General features: G+C 39.2%; 1 protein-coding gene across 8 annotated transcripts in view; it reads right to left on the reverse strand.

Annotated features, from left to right (window-relative positions):
• Positions 1-4: 4 nt before the first annotated feature.
• ZC3H12B (zinc finger CCCH-type containing 12B) overlaps positions 5-17,337 on the reverse strand; it is a 30,077-nt gene continuing 12,744 nt past the window's right edge. For 4 of the 8 annotated variants that reach the window (XM_030496676.1, XM_030496678.1, XM_030496679.1 and 1 more), the window contains 5 exons: positions 10,232-11,004; positions 7,744-7,883; positions 6,768-7,002; positions 6,572-6,678; positions 5-6,013 (listed from right to left, as the gene is read on the reverse strand). In XM_030496676.1, coding sequence (XP_030352536.1) covers positions 4,593-6,013; positions 6,572-6,678; positions 6,768-7,002; positions 7,744-7,883; positions 10,232-10,842 — 2,514 coding nt within the window. In that variant the 5' untranslated portion in view covers positions 10,843-11,004 and the 3' untranslated portion in view covers positions 5-4,592. Of the gene's footprint in view, positions 6,014-6,571; positions 6,679-6,767; positions 7,003-7,743; positions 7,884-10,231; positions 12,043-15,213; positions 15,529-16,569; positions 16,648-17,337 lie in introns of those variants that run through there. The other 4 variants (XM_030496682.1, XM_030496681.1, XM_030496683.1 and 1 more) reach the window with 4 other exon arrangements.

The raw sequence follows: 17,337 nt of genomic DNA on the forward strand, positions 1-17,337 counted from the left end.
ATAATCCAATGGCTCTCAATTTTATTAAATAAGCAAATTTAAATATATAGATATATAAAGTATAACAGGTTTCATATTACTAAATAATTGTGCAAACTTTGTACACAGAGCGGAGGGGAACAGGGAATAGCCTAGAGTTCTTTTAATTTCTTCTTATTTCTAATACATTTACAAATTTTAAATACCACAGACCAAAATCATAGATATTGTATAATGGCTCTTCAATAACCAAACACTGGCATGAGAATAACTGAAGTGACAGTGCACTTGTATTTTTCCAGTTGAAATACTGCAAGAAATACAGTTAATAAAGGCTCTGTCACACAGACAAGCTATGGGTATGTAAGAGGAGTATTAAAGCTGAACACTCACCATCGAAATAACAGAGACAGATCTAATGATCTGACTGTTAGGAGTCCTGTAGTACTAATGCTTCAGGTAAACTTTGGGCAAGTCAAGCTAAAGTAATGCTTCAACTCTGTGGAGCAAAGTCTCACAGAAGTAATGAGTTCCCTCCCTGCAGCGTGGAGCTTTAACAAGGACTGGAGTCAGAATGTGTCCCTTGAAACGGTCCTGCTTGTGGGGCGGTGTGTGCAGCACAGGCACATGTGTGCAGGTCACCAGCTATTTTGGAACTGAATTATTTGGGCAGCTTCTTTGTGTGTTCTGACTCGAGCATTAAGAATTCCAAAATGCCAAAACTCACCGTTTCAGGCAAAGTGGCAGGACAAGTACATAAGGGGGAGCTCACCTACGTGGATGGTTTGAGTTTGATTTTGTAATGAGGCTCCTTCTGCTTGTTCTCAGCAACCATACCCACACCTTCTGCTGTTAAATTCACAGTCTGAGCGTTTATACAAAAGCTAAAACAGACTCATGCTAGTGAATGGGTTACATGCAGCAGCAGCTAGAGCAGTGCACGCTTACTACTACCGAGGTTTACGAATACCACGTACTGGTTTAACATCCATTTTCACTCATTTTGTCATTAAGACTTACATTATATTTGGGTCAACCAAAAAAACCCAAAGAGATTTATAAAATTTTACAACAATTAAACAGTAATGTTTAATTCTACAAATGAATAAAGCCAACTACTGCAGCTCAATACGACAACAACAGGACTAACAGTAGTGAAGTCATCTTTATGTACAATTTAATATATTACTGACATGTCATTCTTACAAAAAAGAAACATTAAATAACTTAGACCAACAGCCCATGAGTTATGAATTTAAGGTTATACACTTCTAAGTGACAAATTACGTGAAAGTAAGATAGCTAAAGATGAGAGATCAGTAAATCAGAACTCCCAGGGAACGCTCTGGCCCCAGGAAAGCACTGATAAAGTCTACTGCTTAACAACTGCTGATTGCAGTAGGCCAGGATTTTACCCACTTTTTTTTTCCTTCATCTAGAACTGTAATTTCATGGATTTTATTAAAATAGAGTTTCTAGAACTGTTCTTTTACAGTTTTAAAAACATTTAAATACCATGCTCTCAAAAAGAGCATTTATACAAAGTCTTATATTTACAATATAGACAGTTATGATCAGGTGTTAATAAGATCAACTCTTCCATGTAAGAAGAAATCTAAGCTTATGCGCTGAAGATGAACGAATGTGTCAGTGTTTTGAATTGGCTTGTAAACACATCTGGAAACAGACGGGGATGACATGTTACCACTTAAAGTAGTCGATTAGGAAAGAGCACATCACAGACAAAGGGGTTTTACCTCTAAGGAGGACTAAACGAGCAGAAAACTTGCAAACTATTTCCACAAGGCTGCGCTGCCCGTTCTGGGGCTTTGTGCAGGGCAGATGGCAACAGCTTCCTAGGAAAAGCCAGTTTGCCTTAGGGAAATAGTGTGCTGGGTTTGTATAGGCATAGCATGCCCGGCGTTTAAAAAGGAATTAGTCTATCAGTCAGACAGAAGTTAGTGAGAATTAAAATGACCAGACAATCCTACAGAAATGAGTATCTCCATAAACCAGCCGACACTTCATATGGAAATTTCTGCTCAGTTTTCCACATCAGAAAACATCAAAAACACTTCCTAAACCTCTCTTAAAATAGCTTATAAGTGGAGAGAAAGGGAACAAACATTTTTCTACATACAAATATTTAATTCCATGCAAGATGGAAAACATGAGTGCACAATAAACTTCATTTTATACCTAAAGAATTTATAAATTAATGGGTTCAGAATAAAGCAGGGTCTCTAGCAATCATATTGTTACATTTTAAACACATGCAGATGAGTTAACAGCAACATTTTTACACAAAGTTTAGTGCAAGAAGGTATCTGCTTAATAAATAGACTAAAGATAACTATGTAATGCTTTGAGGTGTACACACAGTATCTGTGCACATAATAACCTGGTTCTGAAAAGTTGTCCTTGTTTGTCTATAAACTACAAGTGCCCATTTGAAATAAAAAAGATCCATAATTACTCATGGGCTACTTCCCTGTGACACACGGTGTCACACACGTTGTGGTGAAAATGTAATACTGAAGTTAATCTAGAGATTATTATTTTCTTTTTATACACAGTTTTTATACAATCAAGAAAAAGAGATACAATTTGTATCAACAAACAAAAGGTCATTTCTGGTTATTTGAGGCATTGCTCTCAGCTGCTTATATCATGCAAGAGAAGAGAATAAGAATTAATTGCAAATTAAAAAAGAGAAGATGCAGGTTAATAAGAAATTGGTTGGAAAACTTGTCGAGTTAAATCTTTTCTCCAACTATTATAAATGTCTGAAGATTTTCTTTTTCCCCTTTAACAGACAATAACCAACTAATTAAAAGTAATTTGCAAACACTGAGTGTAAACACAGACTCACCTTCAAGATAACTGATTTTAAATCCATAATGATGTGGCCATCATGTCTGTTACCTGGGATATTTACCAGCACAGGGATATTTATCCTGTGTGAAGTGATACGATTATCAAATGTCAGTAAATCAACTGCAGTTGCACCTGTAACTGTGGTTTGTTGTTGTTTGGGGGTTTGGTTTTAGTATGACAGGAACGTATTTTGCACATGATAAAGAGCCCACAAGAGATGTTGAATCAAACTAACCTTTACAGTAACACAAGTGGCAGAAATGATAGAACTTTGTTCCTCAGACAGATAACTAGGAAGCAGCATGCAAGCCATTATCAAAACACCAGAAACAACCCTGACTGCAGCCTCACGTTCCGTGTGTTTCACAGTAAGAAACATTTAGGCAGTGTCACACCTTCTCATGAAGAAACAAAAGGCCATAAACCAGGCCTTTCTCAACTTTCATGAAAAAAACTACAGTAGAAGTCAACAAGTCCTAGCTCGAGACGTGTCGAGTTAGTAATGGTTCGAAATGCTGAAATATACAATGGATTCAAAAAAGGGCGTCCAGTCAGTGCAGCTTAAAAAACAATAAACGCCTCTTTTGGAGACATTTAGCTACAAAGGTTCCCACCCTGAGCAAGATACCAGTTGCGCAAACAATGCCACACAAAATTATCTCACCTGTTGAAACAGGAACTCTAAAAGCCTTCATGAGGCAAATGCACACCTTTGCGTGGATCTGAAGAGCAAAAACCAGGCCCAGCTTTGCCATACACCCAAACTGGAGCATCTCTTTTCAAGAAGCAGCCCTCCCCCTCCAGCCCCTTCTCAGGTTGATCTTGTCCACCCATCTTGAAGGTTAGGCTCACTCAACCACCATCCTTGCCCCCAGAGGAAGGGCTGTAGTTACTGATGAACTTCCATGTTAAACATCCAGCGTCCGCTGCTGCAGGTGGAGTAATCCAACTTACACAAACCTGACCATTTACTTTCAGCTTGGCTGGTCCCTGGGGGCAGCCGCTGCTTAGTGCAGAGCTGGGAGGTGGTTCTGAAGAGAGAAGCTACAGTTAAACTTGTTTTAATGTACTGAATGGCACTCACGCCTTCACACTCCTTAATGGGTTTGGTCCTAACGTGGCTTCTGTTGGATCGAGCCAACGTTGTGGATGCTGTTAACAGACACTCGAACTCTTGGGGAACAGTTCTGAAATTTAAGTACCAAAAGCTGAAATCAGTTTTTCCTTTTACAAAGTGAGTATTTTAATTTTTTGTCAAGTTTACTTTTCCTTCAATATTTCCTATGCCAGTGGGCAGTGTCAAATGGCAAAGCTGAAACCCTAAAAGTCATCTGGGTGTGTACAGAGCTTACTTTTAAAGGCCGATTAGGTATTTATAAGTAAATTGAAAGTGTACACTAATACATGCAATATAATTGCTAACAATAATTTTGTAGTAACAGCTTTGAGACACTGAACGTGACATTGTAGTTCTTAATGAGCTATCCATGCAGCAAGGTATGCATTTCCTATAAAATACTATTAAAAATCCCTATATTTAAAATCTTAAAATTTACAATACAATCAAACTCTTATATAGTGCCTCAGCATATATATGATTGCTACTGTGTACAGAATTTTATACTACCTTAGTAGAAAATATTTACAATAGATTGGCCCCTTCCTTCTTCATTTAAGTTCTCCTCCAGGTCCTATATGCTGTGTAGTTTCATCTATCCAAAAGACGCTGTAATGCTTTAACGCCCTGTTCTTAATTTGGCAACAATCATAGCTGCCAGCTGTTGTGCATCTGTCATGTGGGGATTCTTTTCCATCACAGAAAGGACAATGCTTGGAGGGAAAATATTGCAGAGGTTTTTGTATGTTTGATACTGATGTTCTGGAATGATATGAGGCTCCCGTGGTTCACCACATATCCCAATCCAGGGATTCCTCCAGAGCTGCTCCATCTTCTCAGGCATGCTTCTTACCATTACGGGTTCGTAACATGGCTGCATGAGGTTGTTACTCAATGGATAGGAGTGGTAAGTGTAAGAGTCTGATGCACATGGTAATGGATCCCAGCTAGCATGCTGCTCTCGACAGAGAGGTGGTCGTCTCTGCCTTGTAGGGTTACTTTCATAAAGCCGTGAGTCAGAAATACTGTCCATTCTTGTCATGACCAAGGCACGGCTTGGTTGTGCAGTTGATGGATGAACATTTTGAGGCACAGGGTATTCTCCTGGACAACTGGACCGTGCTCCAACAACTGGATGCTGGGCATGGAGGCCTAAGTGGGAAACTGACTGTTTGCGAAGGGATTGCTTAGGCTCTTCACTTCCATAACTCTGAGCTCTACTTAAGGCTTCATGGTAACCATGGGAAAAAGGCTGAAGACGATTTTGCGATGGCAGTCTGTGGATCTTCACATTGTCTTCTGAACTGGCATCTGCTACACCCAGATACAAGTCATTGTAAGAGGAATAAGAATCATTACTTGTATGGCTTAAGCAATTGTCAGGACAGGGGCTTGAGTTTCTAGAATACATTCCCTGGTCCATATCAGCCCCGTAATAATCTGTGTTACGGATACTACTTATGCTCAAATTGGAGAAATCACTGAGTAAGGAATAATAGCCATGGTCCCCCAATGATTCATATTTGGGATACTGGTCAGTATAGCTAACTGAGGTGCCATGGCTATTGGTGACTAGTATAGGAGGATATTGCACACTGGACATATGTTCCAGTGAGGATTTCTGATGCATGAACTGTGAGGAACCTGGCACCGGGCTGCTTGCAGAGCGAGTATTTAATGCACCAGCTGCATGGCTTTTTGGTGGAGGGAGCGTTGGTACACTTAATGCAGAAACCAGAGATGGGACAGAGCTGGCCTCGGACTTCCGGGCTACTGACAACTTTTCCTCAGGCTCCACAGCTACTGATCTAATGCTTGGATCTGACTGACGTTTTGGGGCAATTCGTTTCACTTCAGAACTGATTTCTCCTTTGGAGCTGGATGGCCCTGTGCCACATTTGGCCAAGGCTCCCTCACTCATAGTTTTCACAGCAGATAATTTGGCACTTATTCGAAGCTCATCCGCTACTGACCTTTGAGGCTGGTTTGCCCGTTCTGGGTGGTAATATTTACATTTGTGCCCATAGGTGCACTTTTTACCTGAAAGAAAAGTGGTTTCGAGTTAAATAAACCAAAACCCAATCAGTATCACCAGTTGCTATCTTCTTTTCTTTCTATCTTTCACCACTTCTCAATACTAATAGTTCTACATTAACCCCCTAAGGAATAATTATATATATTGTATATACAGGCAGTCACAGACTCTGCTACCTGTATCCGTGTGTATCACTGCATCAAGGGTGAGCCACATCACTTTTCCTTCCTCCTGGCTCATGATTTCAATACTGATAACATACTCAATGCTATATAAAACAAAACAGCTCTAACACAAGTTGTATAGTTCTGAATCTCCTTTCTTGAATACAAACCAGAAGAAAATGGCAAAAAGCTGCATTATCCAGAAGGCGTATCTGGTAATCCTTCATTTTCTGCTACATTGGTTTTACTGTTACGTGTATGAAGGGTGTAAAAACAGATACAGTGCTTGGATGGCAACATTAAAAATGGCACTTTTTTGTTGTTCTAGTATGACAAGATGTTAATTGCTTGCTTTACCTACCTTTGAATACAACAAATCAATCTGACTTGGGCACTTACCATAAGGACACGGTTGTTTCTTATGTTCAGGAATAACTGGCCTTTTCCTTAAGAAATTTTCAAGGCTTGGACCATGGCGTCCCAAAGGATCATCAGGAGGCATAAACCTAAGGGGAAAGAAATGAAATGTGAATTTCAGTTTCTACTGAGGATCCGGAACTAGCAAATTCCCTTACTTTTGAAGAAAAACCCCTACTTGTCGTTCACAAAGGAATACATCAGCAGCCGCTCCTCTATGAACTTCTTCCATTCTGGTTTTTCATTCTGAAGATCCCGGTAGTTGTCATTGGATACAATGATCCCATCCGAGTCGAAAGCAAGCTTCACTATGAATCGGTCATCATAGCAAACCACTCTTCTTCCCTGAACTCTTCGAGATGGGGTGAAAACAAGGATTTTCTCTTTCTCCAATTTACGTAAGATTTCTTGATCTGTAAAATAATTTGAGTTGAGCAACTTTAAAAATGTTTTCAAGAAACGCAGCCTTTGAAATGCGAAACTTCTGACAAAGTATTTTGTAATTATGTTCATACACAGTCCCTATTATCATTAAAAAATACGTAGATGCAAAGTTTTATTTCTGAGGTTTCAAAGCACTGGGTAAATATTCAATATTTAAGCTTGAGAACCATGCTACTCCTCTGTAAACAACCATGTACCTTTACTCAATCTTCCTGAACACATCAAGAACTCAGTTATCACTGTATTACAGTAGCCTTCTTGTTAGCCTAGAGTATACCGTAAATACTTTCTGTGGGTCAAAACACATGCTGCCTCTTCAGTGTTCAAGACAATCCTACTAGATGAGTTCATGGCCTGATCCTACTTACTTTATACTCACCCAGCAACTAAGAATCTGTTCCTATATGCTTAACAATGGTTGCTAATGGGAAAATGGTGACTACTTCTCAGAAGTGTTGAAATGATCCAGTAACGCTACAAAAAACCAGCACTGGTTACAAGTGCAGATACTTAAAGGCTTGTTTCCTCACCAGGGAAATTGCTGTGTTTTCAAATGGATAGCTGAGTGCAACATCACATTCACAGCCCAGTGTGTATCCCATCACCAGTACCCATTAGCCCAGTACCCACCTCAAAAAGAACATGGTTGTGTCTTAATTCAATACTTTGTTCTCTTAACTAAGGGGTCAAAGACGACCTTCATCTATTACCTGTAATTGGTGCATCAGGTCGAGACTGTTCTTTCCTCCACGCAGGTACAAACACAGTAATATCTTTATGTCCTTTCTCCAGAAACCAATCCACAGCTAGTTGAATCCCCCGACAGGAAAAGCCTTCTTTATTCCCATGGCTGAAGAACATGCAAAAGTTTTAGAAACAGTAAGGACAAAAGTTAGGTTTGGTGTGGGGGTTTGTTGTTGTGGGGGTTTGGGGTAGTGGGTTGGGGTTTTTTCTCCTTATATAAGGGATATAAGGATATAAGGGAAATGAAGTCTGTAAAGAGAGCTAAACCTTTGTATTCAAGCAGCTTAAATAATTGGAAAAAGAACTGCCCAGAGCTATTCAGCCATCAAATTACAGCAACCCTGCTCCTTCAAACTCTAGAAATCGATAATTTCACTATCTCAAAAGCAAAACCAAACCAAACTTGAAGTATTTCCACTTATTCAATGAAAAATACCACTTTCCCCAACAAATTGAGCTTACCTTAAATATTACCATAGAAAATTATCAGTAACAAAAAAATGAATGAACTAACAATGATTCTAATGCTGGCTCCAGGGGTCACAGGTGCTTTTAAACATCTAGATCAAAATAAGATGTTCCCTTAACACTAAAGGTTCTGTATTTTTTGTTAGGATTTTTTAAGGGAAAGAAATAACTCAAAGTTGTTTGAGCCCTGCCCCCAGCAAAAATTTGTTCTCTGAAACACAGAACACAATTCAAATAAAGGGCTTGAGTTTTGTAAATGGCCTAAGAAGTTTCTGCAAAGGAAAAAATAAATGTTTAGAGTTTTGATAAGAACTAAGGAGAATATTAATTATGAATCAGACTCAGTCTCCATTTGCATCATCAATAACTGCAGTATTTTTAAGCATGTAAAAGTGTGTAACTTTCGCACTTCTCAGATATTCTTAGTCTGTAGAGCAGATGCTTCATAGTTAAGAAATCTGCATTTTTATCATTATTCTATGGATTATCTTTCAAAACTTTACTTCAGTTGTGTTATTACTATAGAGCAACATCACAGATGACCAGCCCATAGCAAGATGTGTGCTCTGCTGGGCTCAGAATGTTATATAAAGTAACGCTGAAACAGACCAAAGGCAGACAGATCTAGTACCATCTGTATCACTATGCATCACCAGCCTAGTCCAGATTCTTGCAATGTACATAATGAATACAGAAGCCACAATGTTTCTAAAGCATTTTTCTTTAGACTTTTGTACATTTCAGGTTTTACAGAATTTAATATCTTGTTAAATTTGCAGATGCATATGCATCTTGTTATGAGTTGGACTCGATAATCCTTACGGCTTCCTTCCAACTTGAGATATTCTACGATGCTATAAATCAGGCACCAGACTGAAGCTCTGCAATAGTAAGAGCACAAACACACTTTTCTCCAGCTGCTGCCACATTAGGCTCAGGAGGAGCTCAAGCAATACAGAGATTGCAAAGTCAACAGGCCCAAAAAAAAAGAAAGTAAAAAGTTAAATGCAGTATTGGTGATGCTGCTTTACAGAAACATCTTCTGGATTAAGGTAGCCACAACTTGGCACTGAAAAATCCTGTATATAAAATATTCTTATAGCATTTGGGGGGGGGGTTAATGTATTTCAAATCAGAGTACTTAATTCACTCAAATTATTAAGGAACTTATTAAATTTCAACTTCCTTAATATTTTAAAAAAAAGAAAAGATAAAGGTAACAATTCAGATGACAAATTCTTTCAGAGCGGAAAGCTGATACTAAAGGAAATCTCTTGTGCAAACACTACTGGAAGAAAACTTGGTATCACTGATCACTAAACAGAGCGTTTAAAGAACTCCCTCATAGAAAATCATACTTTGTCAGTGATAAACAAATGGCTGAACTCTACAGACATGCTTGGAAGTGGCATGGGACAAATACCTCTTGAATTAAGTGTTGACCAAAGTGCATGTGTGCACACATCTGAAATTACAAGTGCCACAGCTGTGTGAGTCAGCACAATTAGGTCGTGCATATCCCTGTACTGACACAGCTGAACTGCTTTGAATTCTGAGCAGGCTTAATCAGCAGGAGCTCCAATACCCTGAAGTCAACTGCATATCGTCAGCATACACTGCATGGCATTTTAGAAAGAATCAAGTTTTCCTCCCCTATTTGCTTGCCTTTGGACATTAAATAAATGTTCAAGGACTTCAAAAAGTTTAAACCCATCCACACTGAAGCACACTACAGCTGGATTGGTAGAACAAAAAGGTTTGAGGGGAGAACTTGGTCTGAAAAGAGGGTGAAGGGAATTGGAATACGGGTTGCACATAAAGGAGCAAAAGCGTAATGAAAAGCCTGGACTAAAAAGTCCATAAAAAAGACGGATTATCAGTGTAAATATACTACATGACTTAAAATGACTTTGCCATCAATACTGATTTTTCTCATCAATATTTTAGTGATTTATTCTTTTCAAATGTTATGACAGGGAGACCTACCTCATAGCCACATTGCTTCCATCAATGACAATTGGCCTCAAGTTATCGCTGTTATCCACAACTTCATCTTCAAGTGACAGTTCAGGGCTTGCTATTTCCTTTGGGCAAGGGCCTCTTGGCACCAGAGTACTGGCGGTACCGCTGGCACTGCTCTGACCCTCTGATTCACTTTTGTTGCCAAGTCTCACAAGCTCTGCCAGAACATCATTGATGAGCGCATCTGCTCCCAGTTTATTCAGTACAGCCTGGATCTGATCTCCTGCATACCCAAGCTTTAAAGCAAAATCCATTTTAGCTTGGTATTCCTTGTCCAAATTTGTTTTGCATTCATCTAGCTTCAAGTCTTGTGTGATACTGCTCTGTGAAAAACTTGGGCGATCCAAGCAAGGGGAGCGACAGAGTGGCCGATGTGGTTTAGTGGAAACCTCCTTTTCTCTCCACTGAGTATTGCTACAGCTGCTTCTGAAGTATGGTTGCTCAGGTTCACTTTCTGAGCTCGTCCATTCCTCAGATTCAGCGCTGCATTCCCCAGCATCTTGTTCCACATTTCTGTCTCCTCTGGAGTGCCTCTTCTCCATTTTCAGCTTCCCTACCATAGACCAGGCCGTCATCACGTTCAGCTTCCAGCCTGAGCTCAGTTCTCCTTCATTTCCAAAGCCACCTGAAATTCATACTCAATTGCATTGTGTTGGCCAATTAAAGGTTGACACGAGGCTGGAGTTAGTGTGCCTTGCTTACTGTGTTCTGGCATAAACAACACCAACATGAAGGTCCTTAAAAAAAGAGAAGAACAAAAATATTAGCTTCTGCCAAATCCTGTGAAATCCTCAACTACAGTGATCTGGTTTACAAGGCAGCAGAGGTCCCCAGTCATTCACATTCCTGTGTAACACACGGATCAGAATAAAGCATATAATTATGTTGTCTCTTTAATCACAAATTAAACTCTTTCCCTCCCCTTGTTACTCTATGTACAGTAAAAAAAAATGACACTTCCCACACAATACATCTGGAATTAATGGAGTAGCTCAGTAACATTTAAAGGTAATAAAGCAGAAAAGAGTGACCCACCACTTTCACCAGAAACCTCTTTCCAGCTTTGTACTGCAGAACAGCCTGTCTGCTGCAGGAACAACTGTGTGAAGTTCCAGTGTGCATAAAATACAACACGAACCACTTCAGCCTCTTTCAGTAAGGGTTTACTATCAGAACCAACTTCAATTTACTACAACCTGGCTGCTAGACTGTCAAGGTCGCTAAGGAGATGCACAAAGGTTCTACATGTCGATCATCTTGTGCTGTTTATTGTACCTACTGCACTGAAAATTCTAAAATCATGGATGGATATTTCCGCATTCTGTCAGAAAGTCAGGACAGACACTCCTAACTTTTGTCTTATACCAGAAGAAATATTGTTCAAGGAATTCTAGTGAGAGGTCTGACAAACGAGAAGATTCAAGGGACCTGTGAAGGGCTGAACTGATGACATGGAACCTTGGAAAAAGAGTCTTTAAAAGGAATTGCACCTACAGCAGAGCATGTTTTAGATAAAATGGTAAAGTAAGACCTAGGTATAAATGCAGGTAAGTGGAGAAACTTTATTACCAAAGTAATCAGCTAGAGGCCTACTTTCATGAAGCTGCAAGTCCCACTTTCCTCTTCTCTGTAGAATATCAGACTTGAGAATGCAGGATCCAGTGTGAGTAATGAAAAACAATGATGTAATAGTCTCGAAGAAACCATTTCTTTTGAATCCACTGTCTCATTTTGATAAATCTTGTTTCTGTTCAAGTCAGCTTTTTTAGATGTAACTACAAATACAGAGAAGACAGACTGAAAGGTAGAAAAATGAAAAGGTACCAAACTTCTGAACGAGCTCAGTTGTAAAGCTACATCTACTGCAGAGGCTCCTGTCAGCAAAGATCTGAAGAGGCATGACAAGCATAATCCTGGATTTAAATAGCAACCACAAAAGAAAGACCTGGTATTGACACCAGTTTTCCAATATACCTTTGCTTTGAACAGCATAGCCAGTTACCTTGTGGTCTGAAAACTGCTGGAGATGAGAGCTGTGGCTGCATGAAAAGCTCTTTCCCAGGATTCCTATGAGAATTTTTGTGACAAAACAGGCACAACTTTGGCACTGGAACAGAGATTGGGCAGAGGTGTGCTTTCCTAATAAGCTCCTCATGCGCACAAAAAGAAGTAAAAAGAATTGAAAGTATAACTCATCGTTGTTTGGGGCTTGTTGGTCACTCATGTAACTAAGAATAAATTTGTATCTCTTCCATGCACCTTTTGAATCTCCTCTCACGTCTTCCGCTCCTTCAGGCTATAAGCAAGCATTACAAGAAGACAAAATTTTCCTCAAGAGCACAAGCACTCAACCAAGTACATGAATTATTTATACACAGAACATTACCAAGTACACTGTATTCAAAAGCTTTCTAAAAGTCTGATTCCTGTCTCCCCAGCAGACCACAGAGGCTCTTATTTAATTACTGTGACCTACCAAAACAGCAAATAAGAGACATATTCCCTTAATGTACAGCAGTGCAACTCCCTTGATGTACAGCAATGCCCAGCCTAGGGACTAAAAACAAGTACTGGAATCTGTCTTGGAGGGAAAGTTGTGTCTAATGTAGTGGGAAGAAGAGCATGTCTGACATTGGTAGTTTTCTTTTTTATTGGCTTTTTCCTCCTTAAATAGAACTTTAAGTTTTTTCCACAGAACAAAGCTAAGCAGATGTTAAGTGAATAATAATGGAAATGCTGACATGCGTTAATATATTAATGAATATTAGTGATGTAAAACAAATATGATAAACATAAAAAGAAAATCTCAAATATTACAAGTATCTTCAAAATGGAAAACTGATTTTTTCTCTTCTGAAAGACAGTTCAGAGATTTTCCAAAGCATTATGAGCCACAAAAGAAAAATGAAAAAAACACCAGTGTGTGTCAAAGCTTATTCATTCTGAGTTTTCCTATCCTTTAGTTTTTAGATAGTAAGGTGCTGAAAACATAGCCCCTAATTTACCACTCATCTCAGAGAGCTTTCTTCCTTGACCATGTCCCTGCATTAAATGGTAGTTTTGTGTTACCTATGAGAGGATTCACGGGAGTATAAACACCCCCACAAGAAAACTAACAAGAAACCAACTAAACCCAGAACTGTCTCAAAGTGAAGCAAAGATTATTAATCTGTGCAACATTTACACAGTAATATATAACGTAATGAAATATTTAATGACCTGAAACAGGCCAAATGGTAACATTCTATGACATTGCACTCTAATTTATGCTCTTTAGCTACACATCTCACCTGGCTGTGGTAAATGTACACCCTGGCGGAGATGGTAGATATATATCCCGAATATAATGAACTTCAACACTGTTTCCAGTGAGACTGGAAGGTACCTACCTATTAAAGATAGGTATTTTAAGAATAAGCATGTTTAGAGATGAGCAACTTTAGGTAAATATCTTAGATTTCATTCTGATTTATTTGTGTGCTTTGTTTGCTCTGGGGATAAAGACCTTTCATATTCTGCTTGATTTACTTGTGACTCCTTAAGAGTGAATTACCCCCATCAGTAACTGTATAGTAGGGAAAAAGAAAAAGCTTAGAATAAAAAACCCAGAATATTCTAAAATCTAGTTCTCATGGCATGTGAAGCACAATCTGAGTGAAAACTGCTCTCGATGAACAGCAGGATTTCCAGCTACAACCGGGTGGTTCTTAAGGAAGCAAGAGAAGTGCATAGCAAAGGTGGTCGGCTTGACCAGTAACTATTAATGGTCCCAAGATCACTCCAAGCAATCCCAAATGCAGTGACTCTCACTTGTCCATGCTCTTTCTGTGATGCACATACATGCAAAAACACGCGTGCCTAGAGGGCTGCTGGTGGCCTTAGGAAATCAAGCTCATTAAAGAAAATGCTAAGCACGTATCTTAAAAGAAACTAAAAGGCCAAGTTTTGAGTCAACCAACACTAATTTTTTAATAAAGAACCATATTCTAAGTCCTTTATGCAATATGGAATAAACCCACAGTTTCCTTGCGCTTGAATGGAAATTCCAACGTTGATCAGTTCGGTTTCAGTTGGATACTTCCTGTTCTTTAGTATTAGGCATTCAAAAAGTATCCCTCTAAATACTTAGATACCATTATTGTTGCAGTACTCTGTTTTCATTTGAGGTGATTTTCTCTCACATAGCACTAAAAGCAGTATATTTACAACCCAAGTACTTGCCAAAATAGATGTATTTATTAATCAGCTTAATCTGGACTGGGGTTTAATTCGGTCTCACGTATAACCCTGTATTGCCAAAACTAAAACAAAGGATATAAAAAATTACTATAAATGAAGATTAAAAATGCAGGTTACCAGCACACTGCACCCCAGCTTACAAAATGCTGCAAGTAAGGAACGCTTTACAATACTTGCAGTAAGACTCATTTTTACCAGGTTTACGTTCTCTTATAAACACTTATATGTTAATTTAAACTACAAGCAAAATATGTTCCTTCCATACTGGAAATGAAATCAACTGTTCTCACTCAGAGAGACTATGAGTATTTTTACAGTAATAATCTGGGTAAAACTGTCACTATCACTTCCACATTTAGATTTTTCAACTTGTTCTTGTTGTTAACGACAACTATACAAGTTTTGCTCAACATTTCCCCCCCCTTTCTTAGCTGCATAATAATGTATTTTATCTGCATATAAACTGATTTCACCCATTCTGTTGCATTGTCCCAATTCCACATACATAGCTCTAGTCTTCAGTTATTTAACATCATATAAGCAATTCATCCTAAACTTCATTTGCCCTTCCCTGAAAGTAAGATCTTATTTTAACCAGACAGTTTGATCAAAGGCATACCTCAATAATCCTGAATTCAAAAAACATTTTAAATATAAAAGAAGTGTAATTCTAAGAACAATTTCTTTCAGCGCTGCTGCATACTCACTTCTGTCACACGTATGAAGAAAGCAGCTCAGCTATAATCCGTGGTAGGAAGCAGTGCTGTGTATGTAGGACTGCTCTCTGCCAGTCCTGAGCTGGGTTTACTATTCTTTGTTCACTAGCGATAGATCGGTGGATTCGTCCTGAAATCTCACTCTATGGAAACACCCACTTCTATGACTCATCTTGGGAGTTTCTTGCCTTTTCTTTCATTCATGTCAGGCTTTGGTTGAAAGCCACTAAGAGGGAAATTTTAGCTGTCTCATCCCTCTCTTGCATAGCAGTGGAAAATATTTGGTCTGTGACGTCGTGATCACCATTAGCTCTCAAATACATGAGATGGGAATCTGATGTAAAAATCAGAAACATCTGCCAAAAAAGAAAGAAATCTCTAGTTATCTTCGAGCTAGCTACAAACTAAATCACAGTGGTTTATAAAAAGTTCCTCTTCATATCCATCTGTGATCTTGTGAGGGAAGTGCTAAAAATCAAAAGGTCCTGTCTGTACCTAATACTGTAACTCACGGCAAAGTAAGTAGGTTTTTCCCCATTTCTTTAAACAGGCAGCAGCACACAAAGCCAGAGAGTTTTTGTCAATACCTTTGACTGATAACCTGTTTTAGAACCAACTGCTGTGCTGACAGAAAATGAGGCACAGGCAGTGTCCAGAGCCCATCTCTACTGTACACTTCTCTCCAGAGAGCTCCTAGGAAACAAGTCACCTTCACCAAAGCCTCTTCACCCTCAGCCAGTCACTCCATCTCTGGAGCCTAACTGTGCCACTGCATTCACAGCCTTGGGATATTGTAGGACTTCTCCTCGAATGCATAAGGTTAAGATTTTTCAAACAATGAGGATCAGCTCATTGCTGGGTCAGGAGCACAAAAACAAACCAAACCTAACAGCAAGAAATAACAACAACCCTTCCTCACACCCTCCAGATTAGAAATCAGACCTGTAACACCATCCTTCAGCTACAAAACCAGAACTATGGTCTCTCCCTCATTTCTTCACAGCCCGGAACAGTTCAGCCTATATATATTGTTTCCTGCTTTCCATGCTGCTTATAGAGTCATAAGTATCCCTTGTCAAATACATGCCATATACTGTAACAAGTAACTATGGTTTCTGTTCAGAAAACCCCAAGCAGCTGCATACCCCCAGTTCCAGCCATTAGTAAAGTGAGCAAGTAATCCCAAGTTACATGCACATGTATCCAGCACACACATGGCCAGCCACACAGATACCAACACTCAGCACCCATACAAACACAAGCAGTACCAATGGCCTCATCTTGTTCCCCTCTCCGGCTGGTAAAGATGAAGGTCTGTTATTGGGAAATATATACATGCATACATACATATTGGGGTTATTTGGCAAGATTTTGGTAGCAGGGAGGCTGCAGGGGTGGCTTCTGTGAGAAGAGACCAGGAGCTGTCCCCATGTTGAACAAAGCCAACTCAGCAGGCTCCAAGGTGGACTCACTGCTGGCCAAAGCTGCGCCCATCAGCCATGCTGTCTGCTGTTGGCCTGGACATGCTGTGCCTCTGATAGTCAACTCCTCAGATGCCTCACTCCAGAGATAAACACATACACAAGGCTTCCCAGGCACTGGAACAGCTTGCCAGCTAGCTCAATTTGGTATTTGTTAGCAATCATGCACCAACATGTATATCCCCTACTTGCTCACAACTTAAATGTTTTGTCCAAACACTATAATTTTGACTTTAAATTCTTCTAAAAAAGGATTTAATAAAGTACAAAGTGAAAAAATGCAATGCAGAGAACTTAAAATCTGCATTAATGTACCTTTGTCGCTGAGTTTCAAACCTATCTTTGTCACTAGTGACTGTACAAAGCACACATGTAGTGCACTTAAACCTGCAAATTTTCATGTTTCGTAAAGGAAATAGATAAAGCCAGAAATATTCAACTTCTTTTCTAACAACAGCATCAGGTCCCTTGTGATTTTTTTAATCAGACAAGTCACCACTAAATTTTTCTACAATAAAAGAGATGGAGTAAAGATAGCAGTGAACTTTAGAGTGATACCCTGTGTCTAATATGCATCATTTGCATACAGGCAGTCTAACAGAAAGTATGCGCAAAACCATAATTTTTAAATAAA

The sequence above is a fragment of the Strigops habroptila genome, chromosome 9 (assembly GCF_004027225.2).
Source record: "Strigops habroptila isolate Jane chromosome 9, bStrHab1.2.pri, whole genome shotgun sequence".
In the NCBI taxonomy this organism is placed as follows: Eukaryota; Metazoa; Chordata; class Aves; order Psittaciformes; family Psittacidae; genus Strigops; species Strigops habroptila.